This window comes from Pan paniscus, chromosome 16, assembly GCF_029289425.2.
Source record: "Pan paniscus chromosome 16, NHGRI_mPanPan1-v2.0_pri, whole genome shotgun sequence".
Lineage (NCBI taxonomy): Eukaryota > Metazoa > Chordata > Mammalia > Primates > Hominidae > Pan > Pan paniscus.
Window position 1 is genome coordinate 60210789 of NC_073265.2, and position 24660 is coordinate 60235448.

Below are 24660 nucleotides of genomic sequence, written 5' to 3' on the forward strand. Positions count from 1 at the left end.
AATTTTGTATCCTTTGACCAACATCTCCCCAATCACCCTACATGACCATAGCCTCTGATAACTACCATTCTACTCTCAGCTTCTATGAGTTCAACTTTTTTAGATTTCTCATATGAGTGAGATCATGTTGTATTTGTTTTTCTGTGCCTGGCTTATTTCACTTAGCATAATATCCTCCAGGTTTGTCCATGTTGTCAAAAATTACAGGATTTACTTCTGTTTGAGGCTAAATTGTATTCCACTGTGCATATATATACCACATTTTCTTTATCCATTCATTATTTAAGGACGCTTAGGTTGATTCCATATCTTGGTTATTGTGAATAATGCTGCAATGAACATGGGAGTACAGATACGTTTTCAACATACTAATTTTATTTCCTTCAGAATATACCTGGAAATGGGATTGCTGGTTCATATGGTAGCTCTAATTTTAATTTTTTTAGGAACCTCCATAATCTTTTTTATAATGATTGTACTAATTTATATTGACAGCAACAATGTACAGGGTTTTCTTCTCTCCACATTCTCACCCACACTTATCTGTTGTCTTTTTTATAAAATACCCATCCTAACAGGTGTGAGATGATATCTCATTGTGGTTTTAATTTAATGAATTTCCTTGATGATTTTTTTCATCTACATTTTGGCCATTTGTAATCCTCTTTTGGGAAATGTCTATTGTAGTCCCTTTTTTTTTCATAAGACTTCCTTTTTATGGCTTAAAAAGAAATAGACAATGTCAATTATAGACCCCCAGGTTAGAGACCATAGTTTTTAGTTTAGGAATATCCTGGGAAGCACTGAGTAAATGTGAAATAAGATTAATAATATTTTTCTGCTAGTTTCTTCAGACTTGTTTTTGGGGCTTGCTTTTTGGCATTTCATGGGTATTGGCTTGTTATTCTTCAAAATGACCTACTTCAGGGATTATGAGTGATGCCAGTTTTTCATAGCTGGGTGGGTTTAGGATCTAAGATTATCTTAGGGATATCCTGAGGATGTGTTATTTTTACCTCAATAGTGATAGCTAGTAGCTGATCCTCCTCCTTCCTGTCCTTTACAATTTCATTAAAATACCTTCTCCATCTCTTTCATCTAAAGAATTCAAGTTTTTTTCCAAGTTGGTTGTTGAAGAACATTGATTATGTATCTTTATGTTTAAAACACCAAAAAAGGCATTGTGGAGAGTAACAGAAGTTAAACATATGACTTTTGTTTTCCATGAGTGTATAACCTAATGACAGAGAACATACAAAGACGTGAGTGACAGAAACATGAAAAAAAACCTTGCAGCTTTTGGAAAAGCCAACAGCTTGAGAATCACAGTCTGTCACTTAGCAGTTCTGGTATAAAGAGCGCTTCATCTCTGATTGCTCTGGCAAAAGGTTCTGAAGAGCCTTAATGTTCAAAATTGTGTCCTTGAACCAGCAGTATTAGCATCACTGGGAAGCTTATTGGAAGCCCAGGATCTCAAGCCCTACCCTAGACCTTCTGGGTGAGAACTGTCATTTTAAAAAGGTCTCCTGGTGATTTAAATGCACATTACAGTCTGGGAAGCACTGCTGCAGAGGATTCTGATTGTGTTCATTTAGGTCAGGTGCCCACTTGGAATGAATCGCCGCAGCCAGGGACATACAGGACATACTGAATGCTCAATCCTGGGACATATGGTCCTTATCCCCTAGGACAATGGGTGTGGGATCAGTTTGTGGAATGGGTTTACTACAGGAAAGGGGTGTTTTATTACCAAGGGAAGGGAAGTTGGGAAAGAAGATAATAACAATAGTTGTCCAATAAACTTATTTCCTCTTTCATGCCTTTGCTCACATTAATGTTAGAACTAGCTAACTCCTTTACTTTGGGTCATTTCATCCCATTTCCTGTGTGTGTGTATGTGTGTGCACACATGTGTGTTCGTGTGTGTTCTACTTTCAATCTCCCCCACCCCTCATTGCCATCTGTCTGCCTGACCTAGATATCAGAGGTTCTTCCTTATTCCACAGCATGGTTCTCCTGTCCCTCTCAGAGAGTTCATATCTTTCAAATATATATAAACACGTTATGGATAAGCACACACATACTTCTGCCTAAGTCTAACTTTACTTCATTGCACTCCTGATAGAGCATGTGTGCTTCACCTACTGCTTTTCATTCTACCACTAAGGCATTAACCCTTGGAGTCACGCCTTTTAAAGCTGTGAATATCTGTTAAAATGTACTTGTATTAATATTACAGGGGGTCATACTTTTAGCCCTCAGGAATTCTGATTCCATTAGCAAAGTTTTTTTTTTTTTTTTTTGCATACAGGGAACAAAAGAGGGATGTAATCCTTTACTATTATTATTTATTTTGATGTTCATATTTTCTCTGATTTCTCAAGAAGGGTCCTGTGGTCTTTTGATGTGTCCTCATTCTTTAAGTACTTCCTTCCTTTCTGGCCCAACAAGATGTTCCAGGCTCATCTTATACTTTTGCAGTCCTAGCTCTGGAATCAGCCATTTCTCCAAGGAGTTCTAATGACTTTTAGTGGAGAATGCTGTTTAGAAACTAAGATTTGAGTGCAAGGTGTGCTTATCCTTTTTGAGTTATCATTGTTTCTGGGCCATCTCAGTGGATAGAATTAGGAAATATGCATGTGTATATGTATGTGTGTATGTGTGTATTTAGATAACTTAAATTGGTATCATGTACATGATTCTTTGCAGGCCAGTTGGTCTCTGTTTCAAGTACTTAACTTTCCCTTTGTAACACAAAAGCAGCCATAAATAATATGTAAATGAATGGGCAGAGCTGTGTTTCAATAAAACTTATTTATGGACCCTGAAATTTGTATTTCATATCATTTTCACATATGACATATTCTTCTTTTGACATTTTTTTCTAACCATTTTAAAACATAGAGGCCATTATTAACTTGTGGGCCATACAAAAACAGGTGATAGAGCATATTTGGCCTGTGGGCTGTAGTTTGCCAAGTCCTGGTCTTTCCGAAACACTTTCAGTTTACATACAACACACATACCTATATAGTCATACACTGAGTAACAACATTTTGGTCAGCGATGGACCACATTTACAATGGTGGTTACCTAGACTATAAAGGAGCTGAAAAGCTCCTGTTGTCTAGTGATATCATAGCCATTATAACATCATACCGCAACTTATTACATATATATTTTTGCTGATGCTGATGTAAACAAACCTACTGAGCTGCCAGTCATATCAAAGTGTAGCACGTACAGTTATCTGTGGTACACAATACTTGTTAATTATAATAAGTGACCCTGTTTTTGGTTTATGATGTACTATATAGTTTTCCCTCCATATCTTTATGGGATTCCTTCTAGGAACCCACTCGACCCCTCCCGTGGATACCAAAATCCACCAATGCTCCCCAATATAAAATGGCATAATATTTGTGTATAACCTATGCACATGCTTCTGTATACTTTAAATCATCTCTAGGTTACTTACAATACCTATCACAATACCTACACATCACTTCATTTGTGTGAATACAGTGTAGTACTTGGCACACAGTAAATTCAAGTTTTACTTTTTGGAACTTTGTGAAATTTTGTATTTTATATTTTGTTTTTATTTTTAAAATTTTAAGTTCGGGGCTACATATGCGGGTTTGTTACATGGGTAAATTGTGGGTCGCTGAGGCTTGGTATATGAATGATCCCATTACCAAGGTAGTGAGCACAGTACCAGATAGGTGGACTTCCAAGATATGCCTTCCCCTCACCCTCCCCCATCAAGTGGTCCCCAGTGTCTTTGTTCCCTTCTTTGTGTTCATGTGTATTCATCGTTTGGCTCCCACTTATAAGTGAGAACATGCAATATTTGGTTTTCTGTTCTTATGTTAGTTTGCTTAGGATAATGTCCTCCATCTGTATCCATGTTGCTGCAAAAGATATTTCATTATTTTTTATGTCTGTGTAGTATTCTATGGTGTATATGTACCACATTTTCTTTATCCAGTCCATCGATGATGGACATCTTGGTTGATTCCGTGTCTGCTGTTGTAAATAGTGCTGTGATTAACATGTGTCTTTTTGGTAGAATGATTTATTTTCATTTGGATATAAACCCAATAGTGGTATTGCTGGGTCAAATGGTAATTCTGTTTTAAGTTCTTTGAGGAATCTCCACACTGCTTTCCACAATGGATGAACTAATTTACACTCCCACCAGCAGTGTATAAGTGTTCCCTTTTCTCCAATGTATAAGTATTCTCCCTTTTCACCAGCATATCATTGTGGTTTTGATTTGCATTTATCTAATGATTAGTGATGATATGAGCATTTTTTCATATATTTGTTGGCCACATGTATGTCTTCTTTTAAGAAATGTCTGTTCATGTTCTTTGACCATTTTATAATGGGGTTATTTGTTTTTTGCTTACTGATTCAAGTTTTTTATAAATTCTGGATATTAGACCTTTGTCAGATGCATAGTTTGCAAATATTTTCTCCCATTCTGTAGGTTGTCTATTTACTCTGTTGGTAGTTTCTTTTGCTGTGCAGAAGCTGTTTAGTTTAATTAGGTCCTACTTGTCAATTTTTTGTTTTGTTGCATTGTTTTTGAAGACTTAGTCATAAATTCTTTGCCAAGGCCAATGTCCAGAATGGTGTTTACTTGGTTTTCTCCTAGGGTTTTTATTGGTTTAGGTCTTAGATTTAAGTCTTTAATCCATGTTGAGTTAATTTTTGTATATGGTGAGAGGAAGGGGTCTAGTTTCAATCTTCTGCATGTGGCTAGCAAGTTATCTCAACACCATTTATTGAATAGGAAATACTTTCCCCATTGTTCGTTATTGCTGACTTTGTCAATGATCAGGTAGTTGTAGGTGTGTGGCTTTATTTCTGGGTTCTCTATCCTGTTCCATTGGTCCATGTTTCTGTTTTCATACCAGTACCATGCTGTTTCAGTTACTGTAGCTTTGTAATATAGTTTGAGGTTAGGTAATGTTATGCCTCTGGATTCATTCTTTTTATTAGGATTGCTGTGGCTATTCTAGCTCTCTTTTGGTTCCTCCATATAGATTTTTATAATGTTTTTTTCTAATTCTGTGAAAAATGACATTGGTAGTATGATAGGAATGGCACTGAATCTGTAAATTGCTTTGGGTAGTATGGTCATTTTATCAATGTTGATTCTTCTTATCCATGAGCATGGAATGTGTTTCCATTTGTTTATGTTGCCTCTGATTTCTTTCAGCAATGCATTGTATTGCTCATTGTAGACATCTTTCCCCTCCTTAGTAAGCTGTATCCTTAGGTATTTTATTCTTTTTCTGGCTACTATAAATGGGATTGTGTTCTTGATTTTGCTGAGCCTAGACATTATTGGTGTATAGAAATGCTACTGATTTTCTTACATTGATTTTGTATCCTGAAACTTTACTAAGGTTGTTTATCAGTTCTAGAAGCCTTATGATGGAGTCTATGGGTTTTCCTAGGTATAGAATTATATTGTCCATGCAGATAGACAGTTTAGCTTTCTGTCTCCCTGATTTAGATGCCTTTTATTTCTTTTTCTTGCCTGATAGCTCTGGTTAGGACTTCTAGTACTATGTTGAATAGGAGCAGTGAAAATGGGCATCCTTGTCTTTTTCCAGTTCTCAAGGGGAATGCTTCCAGCTTTTGCCCATTCAGTAAGATGACATTGGCTATAGGTTTATGTTATATGGGTCTTATTATTTTGAAGTGTTTTCCTTTGATGCCTAATTTGTTGATGGTTTTTAACATGAAGGGATGATGAATTTTTTTGAAGGCCTTTTCTGTGTCTATTCAGATGGTCATATGGTTTTTATTATTAATTCAGTTTATGTGGTGAATCACATTTATTGATTTGTGTATGTTGAACCAACTTTGCATCCCAGGAATAAAGTCTACTTGATCATGATGAATGAGCTTTTTGATGTGCTTCTGAATTTGCTTGTATTTTGTTGAGGATTTTTACATCTGTGTTCATCAGGGACGTTGGCATGAAGCTTTTTTTTTTTTTTCTGTGTCTCTGCTGGGCTTTGGTATCAGAATGATGCTGGCTTTGTAGTCTGAATTAGAGAGTAGTCCCTCCTTCTCAATTTTTTGAAATAAATTTAGTAGGATTGGCACTAGCTCTTCTTTGTATATCTGGTAGAATTCAACTGTGAATCCATCTGGTCTAGGGCTTTTTTTGGTTGGTAGACTTTTTATTATTGATTTAATTTCTGAACTCATTATTGGACTGTTCAATATTGATTGCTATTTTTATTGTGCTGTTGTCCAAGTGTGTGGTTGATTTTATTTTGATTTTTGAATTTGCTGAGACTTGCCTTATAACTGAGCATGTAGTCAGTCTTAGAGTATGTGCCATGTGCAGATGAGAAGAATGTATATTTTCTTGTTGATGGTTGGAGTGTTCTGTAGATGTCTATTAGGTCCAGTTAGTCAAGTGTCAAGTTTAAGTCCGGAATATCTTTGCTGGTTTACTGCCTTGATGATCTGTCTAATGCTATTAGTGGGGGTTGAAGTCCTGAGTATTATTGTTTGGTTGTCTGAATCTCTTCACAGATCGCTAAGAACTTTTTTTAAAATCTGGGTGCTCCACTGTTGGGTTGGGTGTGTATATATTTAAAATAATTAAGTGTTCTTGTTGGATTGAGCCCTTTATCATTATGTAATGCCCTTTATTTGTCCTTTTTGATCATTGTTGGTTTAAAGCCTGTTTTATCTGATGTATGAATAGCTACCCATTTTTTGTTTCCTATTAGCCTGATAGATCTTTCTCCATTTCTTTACTTTGAGCCTATATATGTTGTTACTTGTGAGATGTGTCTCTTGAAGACCATAGTCAGTTGGTTTGTGCTTCTTTATCTAACTGGGCACACTATCCCTTTTAAGTGGGGGCATTTAGTCCATTTAAATTCAGGGTCAGTATTGGACTGTGAGGATTTGATCCTGTCATCATGCTATTAGCTGGCTATTATGTAGACTTGATCATATAGTTGCTTTATAATATCAATGAAGTATGTGCTTAAGTATGTCTTTATGGTGGCAGGTATCATTCATTAATTTCCATGTTTAGCACTTCCTTTAGAAGCTCTTGTAAGGCAGGTCTAGGGGTAATGAATACCCTTAGCTTTGCTTGTTTGAAAAGGATTTCATTTCTCCTTTGCTGATGAGGTTTAGTTTGGAATGATATGGAATTCTTGGTTGGAATTTCTTTTCTTCAAGGATATTGAAAACAGACCCCAAATCTCTTCTGGCTTATAAGGTTTCTACTAAAAGGTCCATTGTTAACCTGATAGGGTTCCCTTTGTAAGTTTTTCTCTAGATGCTTTTAAGATTTTTTCTTTTGCATTGACCTTGGAGAATCTGATGACTGTGCTTTGGGGATGATCATCTTGCATAGTATCTCACAGGTGTTCTCTGAATTTCTTGAATTTGTATATCACCCTCTCAAGCAAGATTGGGAAAATTTTCATGGACTATATCCTCAAATACATTTTCCAGGTTGCTTGTTGTTTCTCCTCTTTCTGGAATGCAAATGAGTTACAGGTTTGGTCTCTCTGTAATCCCCTATTTCTCAGCTATTCCGTTATTTTTTTAAATTATTTTTTCTTTATTTTTGTCTTCCTTTGTTGCTTCAAAGGAGTGACCTTCAAGCTGTGAGGTTTTTATTTTTCATTTTTATTTATTTATTTATTTATTTTTTGAGACAGAGTCTTGCTCTGTCTCCTAGACTGTAGTGCAGTGGCGTGATCTTGGCTCACTGCAACCTCCACCTCCTGGGTTCAAGCGATTCTCCAGCCTCAGTCTCCCGAGTACTTGACTCTACAAGCATGTGCCACCATGCCCAGCTAATTTTTGTATTTTTAATAGAGACGGGGTTTTGCCATGTTGGACAGGCTGGTCTCAAACTCCTGACCTTAGATGATCCACCTGCCTTGGCTTCCCAAAGTGCTGGGATTACAGGTGTGAGCCACCATGCCTGGCCAAGCTGCCAGATTCTTTTCTCAACTTGGTCTATTCTGCTTTTAATGCATCCAATTGTATTTTGAAATTCCTGGAATTTTTCATTTCCAGAAGTTCAGTTTGGTCTTTTTTTAAATGGTTATGTCATCTTTCAACTGTTGGGTTGTTTTACTGTTTTGCCTGGGTTGGGTTTCAACCTCTTCTTGTGTCTCAGTGTGCTTCCTTATCATCCCGATTCTGAATTCTCTGCCTGGCATTTCAGCCATTTCATTCTGGTTAGGATCCACTACTGGGGAGCTAGTGTGATCATCTGGAGGTAAGAAGACATGCTGGCTTTTAGAGTTGCCAGAGTTCTTGTGCTGGGTCTTTCTTCTGTGACAGCTGATGATGCTTTATTATTTGAAGTTATTGTCCTTTGGGTGAGGCTTTTTGTTTTTATGATCTTTATTGCCCTTAGGGTTTTTTGACTGTGGTGTAAGCTGGATATAGTTGAATCACTTCATTTCTGGATGCTTTTAGGGGGCAAGACTCAGCTCCATACTGCTGGGATGCATGCTCTAACCCTGTGGGACTGGGACTGGGTCAGCAGCTTTGTCCTCTGGTCTCTCACTGTTGAGCTTTGGCTGGGATAGAGAGGCTGGGGTGTTCCCAGACCATTGACAGGGCATGGGTGTAGGTGCTCCAGCAGGGGCAGCAGGGGCACTGTGGGCAGGATATGCTCCAGTGGGCGGGGCTGTGGGCGAAAGGCACTCTGGCAGGGGCACTGAGGGTGGGAGGTGCTCTGGTAGGGGGCACCGTGGGCTTGGGAGGTGTGCTCCAGCAGAAGTGGTGGAGGCGTTGTGGCCGGGAGGCACTCCAGCTGGGGGTGCTGTGGGTAGGGTCACTTCTGCAGGGGGAAACCATGGGTGGGTGGGTTGCTCTGGCTGGAAATGCCGCAGGCAGGAGGCCTGGAATTTACTTTTTTTTAAATCTGAGGTTGATTGAATTCATAGATGTAGAACACATGGATATGGAGGGCCAACTGGACCATATTTTTACTGTTATTTTAGAGTGTATTCTTACTTATCAAAAAAAAGTTAACTGTAAAACAGCCCCAGGCATGTCCTTCAAGAAGTATTCCCAAAGAAGGCATTGTTATCTTAGGAGATGACAGCTCCATGGATGTTAAAGCCCCTGAAGACTTTTCCCTGGGACAGTTGTGGTCTGTGGTTACAAGTAATAAGGGAAGAATTTTCTACCCTTTCTAGTTTTAGCCCCAAGCTTTGAGATAGGCAATATTTCAGGGGCTGTCAGTAAGAAAGTTTATAACTAATCCAATTTTGAGGGTCTTGCTCTTAGGGTCCCAGATTTATCAACAGGTGTCTACTAGTTAGACTCTCCAACTTGAGTGGCTCCTAGGATTGTCTTCTATCTCTCAGCCTTGAAGATCATGTAAACCAAATCTCAATTTCATTAGGTTTAGCAAAATGCCATCACAGCATAAAGGTCAGTTTCTACATTCTGTTTACCTCTCTTGGTTCCTACGTTTATTTATTGATTTAGTTTTCTATGTAGTCCTCATTTGTTTTTTTTAGCAGATCATGAATGCATTTGAGACCAGTAGTTTTAGTTCATCATTCTCTCAGAATACAAACACCTGTATTATGTGTACTTTTCTTTAACTGTGCATTACTCTTTAATATTTGATCATATATTATACATCTTTCTAGTTATTTTATGTTTGTCAGTTGTGTATATTTCAGTCCTTGTGAGCACGCTTGATGATTTATTCTATTGTTCCATTTCACTTCAGCCCTCTAGGCAAATAGTAACTATTCAGAAAAATCCTCACTGATCAATATAAAATAAGTGGCTTTTCATTAAGATTATTTCAGAGATCATGGTACCTTGCTGGTATAAAAGAGTAAAAGCCCTTTTTCTAAAGTACTTAGCTTACTTAGGGGAGGAAAATTTCTAATTGGAGAAATTTGACTGATATTTAGGAATTGTTAGTTAAATATCTATGCTGTGTGATACATGCATATATGGGAATTTTATTTCTTTCTCTGTATTTTATTAAGTAAGCATAAAATGGACTAAAATATTTTCTTTTCCTTTCGGGATATGAATTTTGGTCAGTAGGGACAGACTGTTTCTCTATAGGTTCTTTAGCAGATAGGAAGCAGATGTGGCAATGTGAGGAGACTACTAGGGGAAGAACAAATGTATGAGTAATCTGGAAAAAGATTAAAGTCAATTATAAGTTAAATGTCAGCCTTTGGACCAAAGCTTTTTCATTCTTGGTACTCTAAAGAGATGAGAGCAATTGAGTGTTTTTAAACCCTCTGCCAAAAAAAAAAAAAAAAAGGTGGGGTGGTGAGAGAGAGAGAGAGAGACTGTTTTTAAAAGCCAGTATTTCACTATACTTACTGTTTTATTTCCAGGTTTTTTTTTAAACAGTCTGCTTTTGATTTTGTTTGGTTAGGTAAAATATAACCCATCATTAGCCTGTATTTGTACTTAAGAGTATTGTTTTATTTGGTTAGAGAATGTCTTTAAAATCATATGGTCTTTGTCAGTGAACTTCTAGGAATGTCTGGCATGGTTATTGGTCAAATGCCTGGCAGATGGAAATGAAATTTTGTGAGGAATCTTCTGGATCAAATACAGATTTATTTTTACTTTAATAAAACTATTCAAAGCATAAAGACTTCAGTCTGAGTGTCAACAGTAGTAGCTGATGTGGGAGCAGTTGCCCGGATAGTACTTGCTGAGGACTGCAGTGATGTTCCCATTCCTGATGCCACTTTTTTGTTGTGCTTGAATTACAGACATAGACCATATGGGCATCTACAGGTCTTTTAGATCTCTGAAGTTCTTTATAATGTATACTGGGCATACTGTTTTCTTCTATACATAAAAAAGTGCTTTGTATTTAATTAAATGAAGATACTGTTTAGTTTTGTGTGCGACACCACCCATTCTTAGACCAATTCCATTGGCAATTATTAGATCAATTTAATTCCCCAAAGGAATACTTGAGAGACAGGGCTGAGAACAGTTACAATCATTTTAGTTTAAAATTCTACTTAGCAATGAGAAACAAATGATAGACTCTACAATCTGGCTTGTAAATAAATAGTAAATAGCAATAAAATTAGAATCTATCTATAATAAAATTAAGTTTTCCAGCTTGTCTATGCTTTTGTACATATTATTTTCACTTTTAAGTGCATCTGCCTAATTAGTAATATATATTGGGTCATAATGCTACTTAAATATCACGTTATCCTTTAAATAATAATTCCAATAAAAGTGTAAGAAAATTCACTCATTCACTTTTTTTTTAATCAAGGATAAGCCCTTTGGAATTATTCCAGTTCATCACATTTTTTTCATTCATTCACCGAAACTTTATTGCACACTTACTAAAGATAGGTCTTAAGGTAGGTGTTGGGGCAGTGGTCACAGTATCTTTCCAGTCTTCAAGAAACTTACAGTTTAATTCTATTGAGTTAGGTTGAGTATTGGAAAAAAAAATGCTCTTCAACATCTACTGGCTCTGTTACCTCTGCTCTTCACATTAGTTAACACCTTAAGGTTGAAATTAGTGAGCCCATCCTATGGTAGTTGGAGGAAAACTTAGTGAAAACCCTTTTGAAATGTATCTTAATGGCCATTGGCCACCAACATAACAGTGTTCCAGGAAAAGGAGACTTGATAGATGAAAAGATAATCTGTCAAATATATATTTTTTATAGTTTAAAATTTCTCTGTAAATTAATTTTTAAAGATATAATTTACATATAATAAAATGCACACATTTTAAGTGTAGAGTTCAATGAATTTTGACAGAGTATGTACCCTTGTAACCATAACTCTAGTTGCTCACCTGAGAGAGAAACTTGGAGTTATTCTGGATTCCTTTCTTTATCACATCCAAATGATTACTAATTTCTGTCCATGCTACACTCTAAACTTCCATAGAACCTCTCCCCTCTTTACTCTCCTGACTACTACCTTGGTTTTTGACATGTTAAGCCCTGTTTTTCACCTCTGTTACCGCAATCTACTTTATAACTAGCTTTTGATTCTTATCTCTTTTCTTTTTCGTATACCCTTCATGACGTTATTAATTTGTGATTTTTCTAAAATACTATTCTGATCATATTACCTGCCTTGCTTAAAATCCCTTCATGACTCTTTACAGTTCCCATTCTTAATTATTGTTTTGATGGTGGCATCATTTATCAAGTAGAAAATACACATAGAAAAGCAGATTTGTGGAGGGAAAGTGATGAGTTAGTTCACTTTAACAAAGTGGAAGAAATAAAACATTGCCTTCAGAAGCATTTTTATTTGATTCAAGCTTTATGTACACAACTATGGGGGAAGGAGAGAAAAGCCATCACAAATACCAGAAACTGTTCTGAGATTTTTATACTGATGAAGAAAATGAATTTTGGCAATGCTGGGTAGGAAAAATTATGTTTGTTCAAGCTTGTTTATACTTTAAGTGATGATTAAGTTTAAATTTATAAACTCACATCTTCACCTTCATATACTAGTTTGTTAAAAAATGCCTTCCAATATTTATCTAAACATGTCTCAAACACTATGAGTTGCATATAAATTGTGAGGTTTACCTTTTAGATTGGTAAAGACAAGCTCTGAGGTAAAATAATTAATAGCAGGGTATCTTTTTACCTTGAGTGTGAGGAAAACATAGAAGAAATATTTAAATATGACAATAAAAGCAGTGAACTTTATTCTTGCTGTAGAACTTGCCTCAACCTTGTTAGTACCTACATTATTTTCTATACCATGAATATTCTATATCATCTAGCTTTTCTTGACACAGTGAGAAGAGATATTTAATTTAGTGCCTGAATAAATAAAGTATTTATAGTACTATAAAGTACTGGTAATTTAGTGCCTGAATAAATAAAGTATTTATAAAGTATTTGTGTACTGAATGAGAATGACTCTAATATAAATGAGTTTTACCAAGGTGCCCTGTGGTATTATTTAGAAAAGTGATTATTTCTTTAAAAAATGAAAATCCCGGCTGGACGCGGTGGCTCACGCCTGTAATCCCAGCACTCTGGGAGGCCGAGGCGGGCGGATCACCTGAGGTCAGGAGTTCAAGACCAGCCTGGCCATGGTGAAACCCTGTCTCTACTAAAAATACAAAGAATTAGCCGGCTGTGGTGGTGCATGCCTGTAATCCCAGCTACTCGGGAGGCTGAGGCAGGAAAATCGCTTGAACCAGGGAGGCAGAGGTTGCAGTGAGCTGAGATTGTGCCATTGCGCTCCAGTCTGGGAAACTAGAGCAAAACTCCATGAAAGAAAGAAAGGAAGGAAGGAGGGAGGGAGGGAGGGAGGGAGGAAAGGAGGGAAGGAAGGAAGGAAGGAAGGAAGGGAAATTCCAGTCAAAATCCCATAGGTTATTTATAGATATCAACAATTGAATTCTTAAGTTTATATGAAAAGGCCAGAACTGGAATAGTGACACAATACTGAAGAAAAAGTTGGAGGAGTCACACTAACCTTTTGCAAGACTGTTTTGTATGGTTAAAATAAACAGATGATCAAAGTATATTTTCACAAATCACACAGTTTATTGCCATACAAAGAGCTTATCATTTTTATTCATAATGCTCAAAGAATGGAAGAATAACAGGAACAAACATCATAGGGAATATACTCAATAGATAAAGTACATTATCCACATATTGGATGAGTTCCAATTTAGTTTAGAGTCCAGTTTTTAAAGTCTAGTTGCTAAATTAGGATGGAAGCTTGCCTCTGTGGATGTAAAGTCTAATCAAAGTTTGGAGAGTACTTTTCTATAAGTGGTTTCAGGAGGGATGGTTTGATCACCACAGTGTACATCCATAACAATGTGCAAGGTCCCTCAACACTAACAAGCAGTGCCAGTGTTACTGGGCTTTGGAGGATAGTTCAAAGGCTGACAGAGAGCAACCCCGCTAGTCTGATATTTTGGTCTTTGGAGAAGTGTCTGACATAGAGTAGCCCTGACAAAGCCTAAGTTATCAATCTGTCAAAATCTTGGGTTTATATGTGTTTTTAAAGTCCAGTCGTTGAGCCCAATAACTCATGTATGTGGTCTGATGAGGAGTGATATAACAATCTTACAGGGAGAGGAATTAAACTTCATGTTCTTATCAGAGCAAAACGTGTATCATTCATGTAGTAAATAAACTAAGTGTTTAAATCATTTCAAAGCTATTTAATAAAGATTCCTTATAAAACTACAGTAATCATGACAGTGTGGTATTGGTGAAAGAGCAGACACATGTATCAATGGAACCAAATAAAAGGCCCAGAAATAGACCCATACAAATATATTCAGGTGATCTTTGATAAAGGAGCAAAAGCAATTCAATAGAGAAAGGATAGTCTTTTCAGCAAATGGTAATGGAACAATTGGATGTCCATATGAAAAAAAGGAATATAGACATGGGCCTTACACCTTTCACTAAATTAACTCAAAATGGATCATAGACTTAAATGTAAAACACAAAACCATTAAACTTCTAAAGAAAACTTAGGAGAAAATCCAGACAACCTTGGATTTGGCAATTAGTTTTTAGATACAAGACCGAAAGTAGGATCTATGAAAGAGAAAATTGTTAAGTTGGGCATCATTAAAATTAGAAACATCTGTTCTGTGAAAGACACTGTTAAGAGAATGAAAAGACAAGCCACAGACTGAGATAAATATTTGCAAAATATATATCTAATAAAAGACTTGTATCCAAATTTTTAAAAAATCTTAAAATTCCACAGTAAGAGAAGGAAGAATCCAATTTAAAATAGGCAGAAGAGCTGAAAACACAAAGAAGATACATGGATGGCAAGTATGCATATGAAAAGATGCTCAGCATCTTTTGTCATTAGGGAATTGCATATTAAAACAATGAGATACCACTATGTACCTCTTGGAGTCACTGAAATTCCAGAACACAGATACCAAATGCTGGTGAGGATGGTGAGCTGTTAAGATTGCAAGATGATACAGCCACTTTGGAAGATAGTTTGGCAGTTTCTTACAAAGCTAAAATAAACATAGTCTTACTGTAATATACAGCAGTTATACTCTTAGGTATTTATCCATTTGAGTTGAAAACTTATGCCCACACAAAAAGTTGCAGGTGAATATTTACAGCAGCTTTATTCATAATCAACAAAAACTGGAAGCAGCCAAGATGTCCTCAGAAGGTGAATGGATAAAGAAGCTATGGTATATCCATACAATGGAATATTGCTCAGTGATAAAAAGAAATGAGCTATGAAGCCACAGAAAGACATGGATGAAACAAATGCATATTGCTAAGTGAAAGAAGTCAATCTGAAATGATTCCAATTATATGACATTCTAGAAATGGCAGAACTATAGTGACAGTAGAAAGATTAGTGGCTGCCAGTGATTTGGGAGGAGGAGAGAAGATCAAATGGCTAAAGTACAGCAGATTTTTCTAGTGTCATGAAACGGTTCTCTAAGATACTTTAATGGTGGATACATGACATTAAGCCTGTAGAAATTTACATAATTAAAAAGTAAGCCTTAATATATGCAAATGTTAAAAAATCACTTAGGAGTTTAGAGGATCTCAGAAAGGAATGCAGACCGACAAGAGAATCTAACTGTATTAAAAATGTATGAAACAACCTCCCTAAAGGGGTGGGGGAAAAGGCACTGATCTAAGAAACTTCGGAAATGAGCCTGTAAGACTAAATGGAAAAGCAATTATACCTAATCATTGTACTTTAGTTGATAAAGTTGTTTCTCATTGGGGGTACACATTAAACATTCTGATACCTCTATACATACATATTGGAATTGAATAATTAAGTAAATGGAGAGTTGATGGTTTGAAGCCAAACTTCTTGTTGAAGTAGAAATGTTCAGATAAGCAAGGGAAGGAGGCTAGAATGATTCATTTGGTGATGGATTAGAGTTGGAGACGTCAGTATAAACTCATCTTTAGCTTAATATAGACACAGATGGCACAGATGGACAGATGGTTACTTAGAGAAATATTTATAGATATATGAATATACACAGGTTTCTGTATACACATATATTTTCTTGCTGTGTCAGCTGAGAGGGACTAAAGGAAATGACCCCACAGTAGCAAGAAGTACACTTAGCCCCCAGATCTTTGTTTCTAATACTAGTCTCCAATAAAAGGAACTATGGCTCCTCAGAAATGGCCGATTCTAGGACCAGGACCGGAATTAGTCTAGAAAATACATGAGTATAGAAAATCTTATAGTGCCAGAAAGTAAGAAAGTGCTCAGAAAAAGAAAAAAAAAATCCACATCGATGGGAACCAAAGGGACCTAGAAGCCAATTGAAAGAGCTTCCAATGGCCAAAGCTGGAACAATTTGAACAACAAAATAGTAAAATTGTATTGGATAATAATAACCCAAAGCATAGAATAAATATCCATGAGTTCAGACTCTGTGTCCTCAAGGAGGAGGAGCTTAACTTCCCACTCCCTGAGTGTGGGCTGCACATGATGACTTCCTTACAAATAGTTGAGTATGAAAAGGAGAGGATGAAATGGTAACTTTACATTGGAGAAACCTGAAGAACATAACCTCAGCCTCAGCCTTGAACATGTTGATCAGGGTCAACATCAACAGTAATAAGTCATATTAATAATATATACCACCTGGGCATAGTGGTCATGCCTGTTAATTCCAGCACTTTGGGGGGCCAAGGTGGGAGGATCGCTTAAACAGGAGTTCGAGACCAGCTTGGACAACATAGTGAGACGCTTTTTATTTTGTAGACAAAATAAAAAGTAAAACATTAGCCAGGCATGATGGTACATACCTGTAGTTCCAACTACTTGGGTTGCTCAGGTGGGAGGATTGCTTGAGCCCAAGAGTTTGAGGTTAGGATGAGCTATGATTGCACCACTGAAACCCAGCCTGGATGACAGAGTGAGACCTGGTCTCAAAAAAAAAAAAAAAAAAAAAAAAAGTAGGTATCTTAACCCCCATCTAATCATGAGAAAAATATCAGACAAATCCTAATAGGGGGTCATCCTACAAAATAACTGATGAGTATTCCTCGAAACTGTCAACTCATCAAAAACAAGGCAAGTCTGAGAAATTGTCACAGCCAAGAGGAGCCTCAGGAGATATGACAACTAAATGTAATATGGTATCCTCCATGGGATCCTGGAACAGAAAAAGGACATTAGGTAAAAACTAAGGGAAACCTGGATAAAATACAGGCTTTAGCTACTAAGAACATGTTTACTTTGGTTGATTAATTGTAACAAATGTACTATACTAACACAAGATGTTAAAAATAGGGGAAACTGGGTATGGGGTATAGGGGAACTCTGTACTATCTTCTCAATTTTTCTGTAAATCTAAAACTGTGCTAAAAATAAAATCTATTAAAAATGAAAGTATTATCTTAAGGCCTCAGAATAATCCAGTGGTTTCTGTCTCTCCTGCAGTTTTGACAGTGTTTCCTGCCTTGCTGACTCTTCTTCCCTCTCGGACATCACCTTTGATGGCAATCCCATAGCTCAAGAGTCATGGTACAAACACACTGTCCTTCAGAATATGATGCAGCTGCGCCAGCTAGATATGAAGAGAATCACGGTGAGAACCCTTCCAAAGTGTTCACCATGTTGTTGTCCTTAGTGTGGATTAGGAAATTGGGATGCATATTCTTTGCTTGAAATGCTTCTTAATTTTAGTGAACTATGGGTTATCATGATTGTATACTTCATAATTGCAATTATGTAGTTTTTACTGCCTGATCCCTTCCCAAGTTTAACTGAGCAAGACTTTTAAAATTCCTAGCCTTCTGTTTAAATTAATCATCATGTTTATTTTTCATTCTTGCTTAATATCCAAATAATAATTTATTTTGAAATGAATGAGTGAGAATTTCTTTAAGTTACGTAGCGTAGTGGTTAAGAGCATGGGCACTGGAGCCAGATTGCCTGCGTCTGAATTCTGGCTTGACTGCTTTCTAACGATAGGCCTTTGGCAATGTATTTAATCTTTGTATACCTCATTTTCCTCAAAGTAAAATGGGGATCAGAATTAAGTCATAGGTTTGTCGCGAAGATGAAATAAAGTACTACACCTTAGAAAATAAGGTACTACACCTTAGACTGCGAGGCTCCTAGGAGGCATTTGTATGTAATTGTTATTGTTGATGTTATATCTCCCAAAGTAGCTACCTCTTTTTATTCATCGTATCTCCATGTTAAGATATTTTCTACACTTAGATGTTTTAATATGGTTTCTGATCTAAGTGAAATGCTGTGCATAATATCCCCCTCTTTTTAGGTATACAATGTGTATTAGCATATTATAGGATCCAAGAAGTTCTGTAATTAAATAAACTTGTTTAACTTTGTTTCTTTGACCAGGTTTATTTGTTATGAGAAAACACATTTTAATAATCTCAGTTTGATAGTCTCTGACCTAGAAAAATATCCTAAGCCTCTACCTATTTTCTCTCTTCTGGACTGCTGATTTTCATGTGAATTCTGTTGATCACCTAGGTTTATGCAGTTGCCAACTGACCTATTTCTTTGTATATTAGCATCACAATGTGTGCAGTTTTCATTTATGCCTTGGCAATACTGTGGACCTCTAAGGTGGCTAGCTAATAGCTAAAAGTGTGGATGAATTGATGGATACCAGAGGTCTTCTAGGGTTCTGCCTCTCTCTATTCCATGGTGGAGCTATGGTTCTTTGTCCTCTTAGTTATTTCAGCTCTATAGTGTCAACACTGTTTCATATTTTTGTGGTGACTCTTTACCCTTATCTCCATGTCTTTCTTAGTTAAGCATCTATGCTACTTCTTAAATTGCTCTTTCTAATGAGGTTGAGATGAGTGGGATAAGATTTAGAGCTAACTCGTTTATATAAATTAGTACTTAATTATATGGTATGTTCCTCATAGTGAATTTATTTGTCAGTCTTGTCTACCCAAACAATATATAGTCTTTAAAGGCAGAAACCATTCTTCTTTCTTGCCTGGCACCTACAGATTACTAGCATCTAATTCTCACACCACATTGAACTTTTACCAGTTATATCAATATTGTTCTTTACAGCAAAAAGATGCAGTTTAAAATTATACATTGCATTATAGCTGAATTTTGTTGTCATGTCTCTAAAGTCATCATTTTTCTGGAACTATTTCTCAGTCTTTCTCTGATTTTCATGACTGATATTTATGAAAATTACAGGTTAGTTTTTTCGTAGAATGACCCTCAATTCAGATTTTTTGATGTTTCCTCATGATTAATTTTTACTTATAGGTTTTTGGCATTAATATCATAGCAGTGATTTTGTATTCTTCTCATTGCATCTTAGACCAGCATGTCTTACAACATGTTCTTCATATTTATCTCTTTATTGAGGATGCTTACTTTAGGATGATTTCTGCCAAGCTTTTCTTTGTGAAGATTCTCTTTTTCCCTTTGTAATCCCATTCCTCATAAAAATGTAAATTTATTCATTCATTCATATCTATATGGACTTATGGTATTTAGTCTCATCTTTTATTTATAACTTTTTAGTAACTTTAGTGTGGAAGCTGTACCTTTTTAAAGGACTTTTGATAACAAATGTCAACAAACAGCCTGTGAGCTGGCTACCTGTTTTTGTAAATAAAGTTGTATTGGAACACAGTGATGCCCATTCATTTATGTATTATCTATGTTTGCTTTGATGCTGCAATGGCAGAGTCAAGTAGTTGCTATGGATACTATGTGGCCTACAAGCCCAAAATATTTATTATCTGGCTGAAAAAGTTTGCTGATGCCAGTAACTATTTTTTCTCTTTAAGAAACAATATCTTAATTGAATTTTTGTGTAAATTACCATATAAACATTCTCACTGTGCTGGATTACACAAATATTTAATGAACTTCTGTGCACTGGGGCAGTGGTTCCTAAACTGCGTGCAGAGGATGCTGCAGTGAACTCATAGGGAGTGATTTTTAACTTCCAGGGGAAACACAGTGAGATTTGACATCTCTGAAACTGTGGGCAAATTAGTAGCTCAAATAGTTTACCATTTCAACATGACCTCACACTATATTTGTTTCAATCACTTCCTATCTTTGAAAAGCTGAATTTTCAGTAGTTGTTGTAATAAAAATAAATACCTTGCCAAAATCAGTATCGAACAGGAAATGGGGATGGCAGTGTCCAGTGTGATTCTCTGTTTGAGAAATTGTATAACGTCCTCCTGGTTGTACACATTCCATTGATAAGTAGTTGTGGTTATTTAAAAATGATATAAAATATTTTTTCTTTCTATTTACATATATTATTTTTTAATTGCTACTAAAGTGCTAGACCATGAATACTTATTAAATTGTTTGGACCAAACTACTTAGTAAACAGAGTTGTCACATATTTCTTTTGGCCTAGAGGCACTGTGAAAAAATCCCTGAGACTATTAGGTATCTTGAACTCACGAGTTTCTGTACTAGGATATATATTAGACAGTAGAGATGAAAAGATCAAAATCACAGTTCATGCCCTAAAGTTACTTGCAGTTGTCTGCAGAGGCAACCATGCAGCTGGATTACAATGCAAAATGACAATCTAGAGAGATAAGATTACTAGATGGATCAATAGAGATATATGTTTTTGTCAACACACACCCAGGGCAAAATGATATCAAAGAGCAAAGCAATCCCAAGTCTACCTGAAAAACAGAAAAGTTCCAAAGGAGAAAATAATTGACTCAAGACTTTAAGAGTGGTAAAGAAGGAGGAGGATGTATTTGTGGAAAATAAAGGCATGCAAAATGCAGAAGGAAGCTGAGAGAATATAGCAGCTGACAGGAGTTCAACATGGCTAAGCATTGAGTGTACATGGCTGAGGGACATAGAGGGAGACAACTATGTCTGACAGGCAAGGACAGGCAAGGGCTAGGGCATTTTATATCACAATAAGGAGTTTAGATTTTTGTCTTGGACATAATAGGAGAAACCCTTGAAGAGTTTAAGGTAGTTAAATTGGATTTGCCTATTAAGAAGACTGTCTTTCTGGGTTCAGCCTTGAAGATGGATCGGAGAGGATGCGATGGGTGATGAGATGAGAAGCAAGGAGATTAATCAGAGTAAGAGTCTGGGAATCTGATCCAGAGGAATGGCAAGAGATAATATGATGCCATCTATCACTGGCCTCAACTCCTATTTTGCTTTATCTTTCTTCAGAAGAAGGGGTTTTAGTTTGTAAAGATTAGCATAAAGATTAATAAGATAAAAGTGAAGCTTAGGATAGGTAAATAAATAAGTTGGAACTCAGGCCCACATCTAGAGCAAGGGTTGGCAAATTTTATCTATAAAGGACCCGATAGTAAATATTTTAGGCTTTGGGGCCTGCATATTGTCTGTTGAAACGACTCAGTTTGCCCATTGTAGTATGAAAAAAGGCATGGACAATACATATATGAATAAGCATGATTCTGTTCCAAGAGAATGTTATTTAGAAAAACAGGTGGCTGACTTTGGCCTGTGGCCTAGAGTTTGGCAGTCCTTAATCTAGAGCACTGAATAAATCGCTGAACCACTGAGAGTTTTGTCTAGGTAGGGTTATAGAATAATGGAGCAGCTGAAAGGTAAGATGAAGTAACTTTTTTTTTTTTGCAATATTGCTTTATTTATTTATTTGATTATTTTTGATTATACTTTAAGTTCTGGGATACATGTGCAGAATGTGCAGGTTTGTTACATAGGTATACAGGTGCCATGGTGGTTTGCTGCACCTATCAACCCATAATCTGCATTAGATATTTCTCCTAATGCTATCCCTCTCCTTGCCTCCACACCCCAACAGGCCCTGGTATGTGATGTTCCCCTCCCTGTGCCCATGTGTTCTCATTGTTAAACTCCCATTTATGAATGAGAACATGCGGTGTTTGGTTTTCTGTCCTTGCAATAGTTTGCTCAGAATGATGGTTTCCAGCTTCATCCATGTCCGTGCAAAGGACATGAACTCATTCTTTTTTATGGCTGCATAGTATTCCATGGTGTATACGTGCCACATTTTCTTTATCCAGCCTAAGATTGATGGGCATTTTGGTTCCAAGTCTTTGCTATTGTGAATAGTGCTGCAATAAACATACGTATGCATGTGTCTTTATAGTAGAATAACTTATAATCCTTTGGGTATATACCCAGTAATGGGATTGCTGGGTCAAATGGTATTTCTAGTTCTAGATCCTTGAGGAATTGCTGCACTGTCTTCTACAATGGTTGAACTAATTTACACTCCCACCAACAGTGTAAAAGCATTCCTATTTGTCCACATTCTCTCCGGCATCTGTTGTTTCCTGACTTTTGAATGATCACCATTCTAAATGGCATGATTTGCGTTTCTCTAATGTGGTTTGCTTTGCATTTCTCTAATGACCAGTGATGATGAGCTTTTTTTCATGTTTGATGGCTGCATAAATGTCTTCTTTTGAGAAGTGTCTGTTCATATCCTTCCCCCACTTTCTGATGGGGTTGTTTGTTTCTTTCTTGTAAATTTGTTTACGTTCCTTGTAGATTCTGGATATTAGTCCTTTGTCGGATGGATAGATTGCAAAAATTTTCTTCCATTCCGTAGGTTGCCTGTTGACTCTGATGATAGTTTCTTTTGCTGTGCAGAAGCTCTTTAGTTTGATTAGGTCCCATTTGTCAATTTTGGCTTTTGTTACCATTGCTTTTGGTGTTTTAGTCATGAAGTCTTCGCCCATGCCTATGTCCTGAATGGTATTGCCTAGGTTTTCTTCTAGGGTTTTCATGGTTTTAGGTCTTAAGTTTAAGTCTTTAATCTATTTTGAATTAATTTTTGTGTAAGGTGTAAGGAAGGGGTCCAGTTCAACTTTCTGCATATGGCTAGCCAGTTTTCCCAGCACCATTCATTAAATAGGGAATCCTTTACCCATTGCTTGTTTTTCTCAGGTTTGTCAAAGATCAGATGGTTGTAGATGTGTGGCATTATTTCTGAGGGCTCTGTTCTGTTCCATTGGTCTATATATCTGTTTTGGTACCAGTACCTTGTTGTTTTGGTTACTGTAGCCTTGTAGTATAGTTTGAAGTCAGGTAGCATGATGCCTCCAGCTTTGTTCATTTTCTTAGGATTGTCTTGGCTATATGGGCTCTTTTTTGGTTCTAAATGAATTTAAAGTAGTTTTTTCTAATTCTGTGAAGAAAGTCAATGGTAGCTTGATGGGAATAGCATTAAATATATAAATTACTTTGGGCAGTATGGCCATTTTCACTATATTGATTCTTCCTATCCACGAGCATAGAATGTTTTTCCATTTGTTTATGTCCTCTCTTATTTCCTTGAGCAGTGGTTTGTAGTTCTCCTTGAAGAGATCCTTCACATCCCTTGTAAGTTGTATGCCTAGACATTTTCTTCTGTTTGTAGCAATTGTGAATGGGAGTTTGCTCATGATTTGGCTCTCTGTCTATTATTGGTGTATAGGAATGCTTGTGATTTTTGGATATTGATTTTGTATCCTGAGACTTTGCTGAAGTTGCTTATCAGCTTAAGGAGTTTTGGGGCTGAGATGATGGGGTTTTCTAAATATACAATCATATCATCTGCAAACAGAGATAATTTGACTCCTGTCTTCCTATCTGAATACCCTTTATTTCTTTCTCTTGCCTGATTGCCCTGGCCGGAACTTCCAATACTATGTTGAATAGGAGTGGTGAGAGAGGGCATCCTTGTCTTGTGCCAGTTTTCAAAGGGAATGCATCCAGCTTTTGCACATTCAGTATGATATTGGCTATGGGTTTGTCATAAATAGCTCTTATTATTTTGAGATATGTTCCATCAATACCTAGTTTGTTGAGTGTTTTTAGCATGAAGCGGTATTGAATTTTTATCGAAGGCCTTTTCTGCATCTATTGAGATAATCATATGGTTTTTGTCATTGGTTCTGTTTATGTGATGGATTACATTTATTGATTTGAGTATGTTGAACCAGCCTTGCATCCCAGGGATGAAGCTGGGTTGATCGTGGTGGATAAGCTTTTTAATGTGCTGCTGGATTCGGTTTGCCCCTATTTTACTGAGGATTTTCGCATCGATGTTCATCAGGGATACTGGCCTGAAATTTTCTTTTTTTGTTGTTGTTGTGTCTCTGCCAGGATTTAGTATCAGGATGATGCTGGCCTCATAAAATGAGTTAGGGAGGAGTCCCTCTTTTTCTATTGTTTGGAGTAGTTTCAGAAGGGATGCTACCTGCTCCTCTTTGTACCTCTGGTAGAATTCAGCTGTGAATCCATCTGGTCCTGGGCTTTTTTTGGTTGGTAGGCTATTAATTACTGCCTCAATTACAGAACTTGTTATTGGTCTATTCAGGGATTCAACTTCTTCATGGTTTAGTCTTGGGAGGGTATATGTGTCCAGGAATTTATCTGTTTCTTCTAGATTTTCTAGTTTATTTTCATAGAGGTGTTTATAGTATTCTCTGATGGTAGTTTGTATTTCTGTGGCATCAGTGGTGATCTCCCCTTTATCAGTTTTTATTGTGTATATTTGATTCTTCTCTCTCTTCTTCTTTATTAATCTGGCTAGCAGTCTACCTATTTTGTTGATCTTTTCAAAAAATCAGCTCCTGGATTCATTGATTTTTTGAAGGGTCATTCGTTCTCTATCCCCTTCAGTTCTGC

The 24660-nt window shown here is 36.6% G+C and overlaps 1 protein-coding gene across 4 annotated transcripts in view; it reads left to right on the forward strand.

The window, feature by feature from the left end:
- LRRC49 (leucine rich repeat containing 49) overlaps positions 1 to 24660 on the forward strand; it is a 160151-nt gene that overhangs the window by 54795 nt on the left and 80696 nt on the right. For all 4 annotated transcript variants that reach the window (XM_003818539.5, XM_055098938.2, XM_055098937.2 and 1 more), the window contains one exon: positions 17458 to 17605. In XM_003818539.5, the coding sequence (XP_003818587.1) occupies positions 17458 to 17605 (148 nt within the window). The remainder of the gene's footprint in view (positions 1 to 17457; positions 17606 to 24660) is intronic.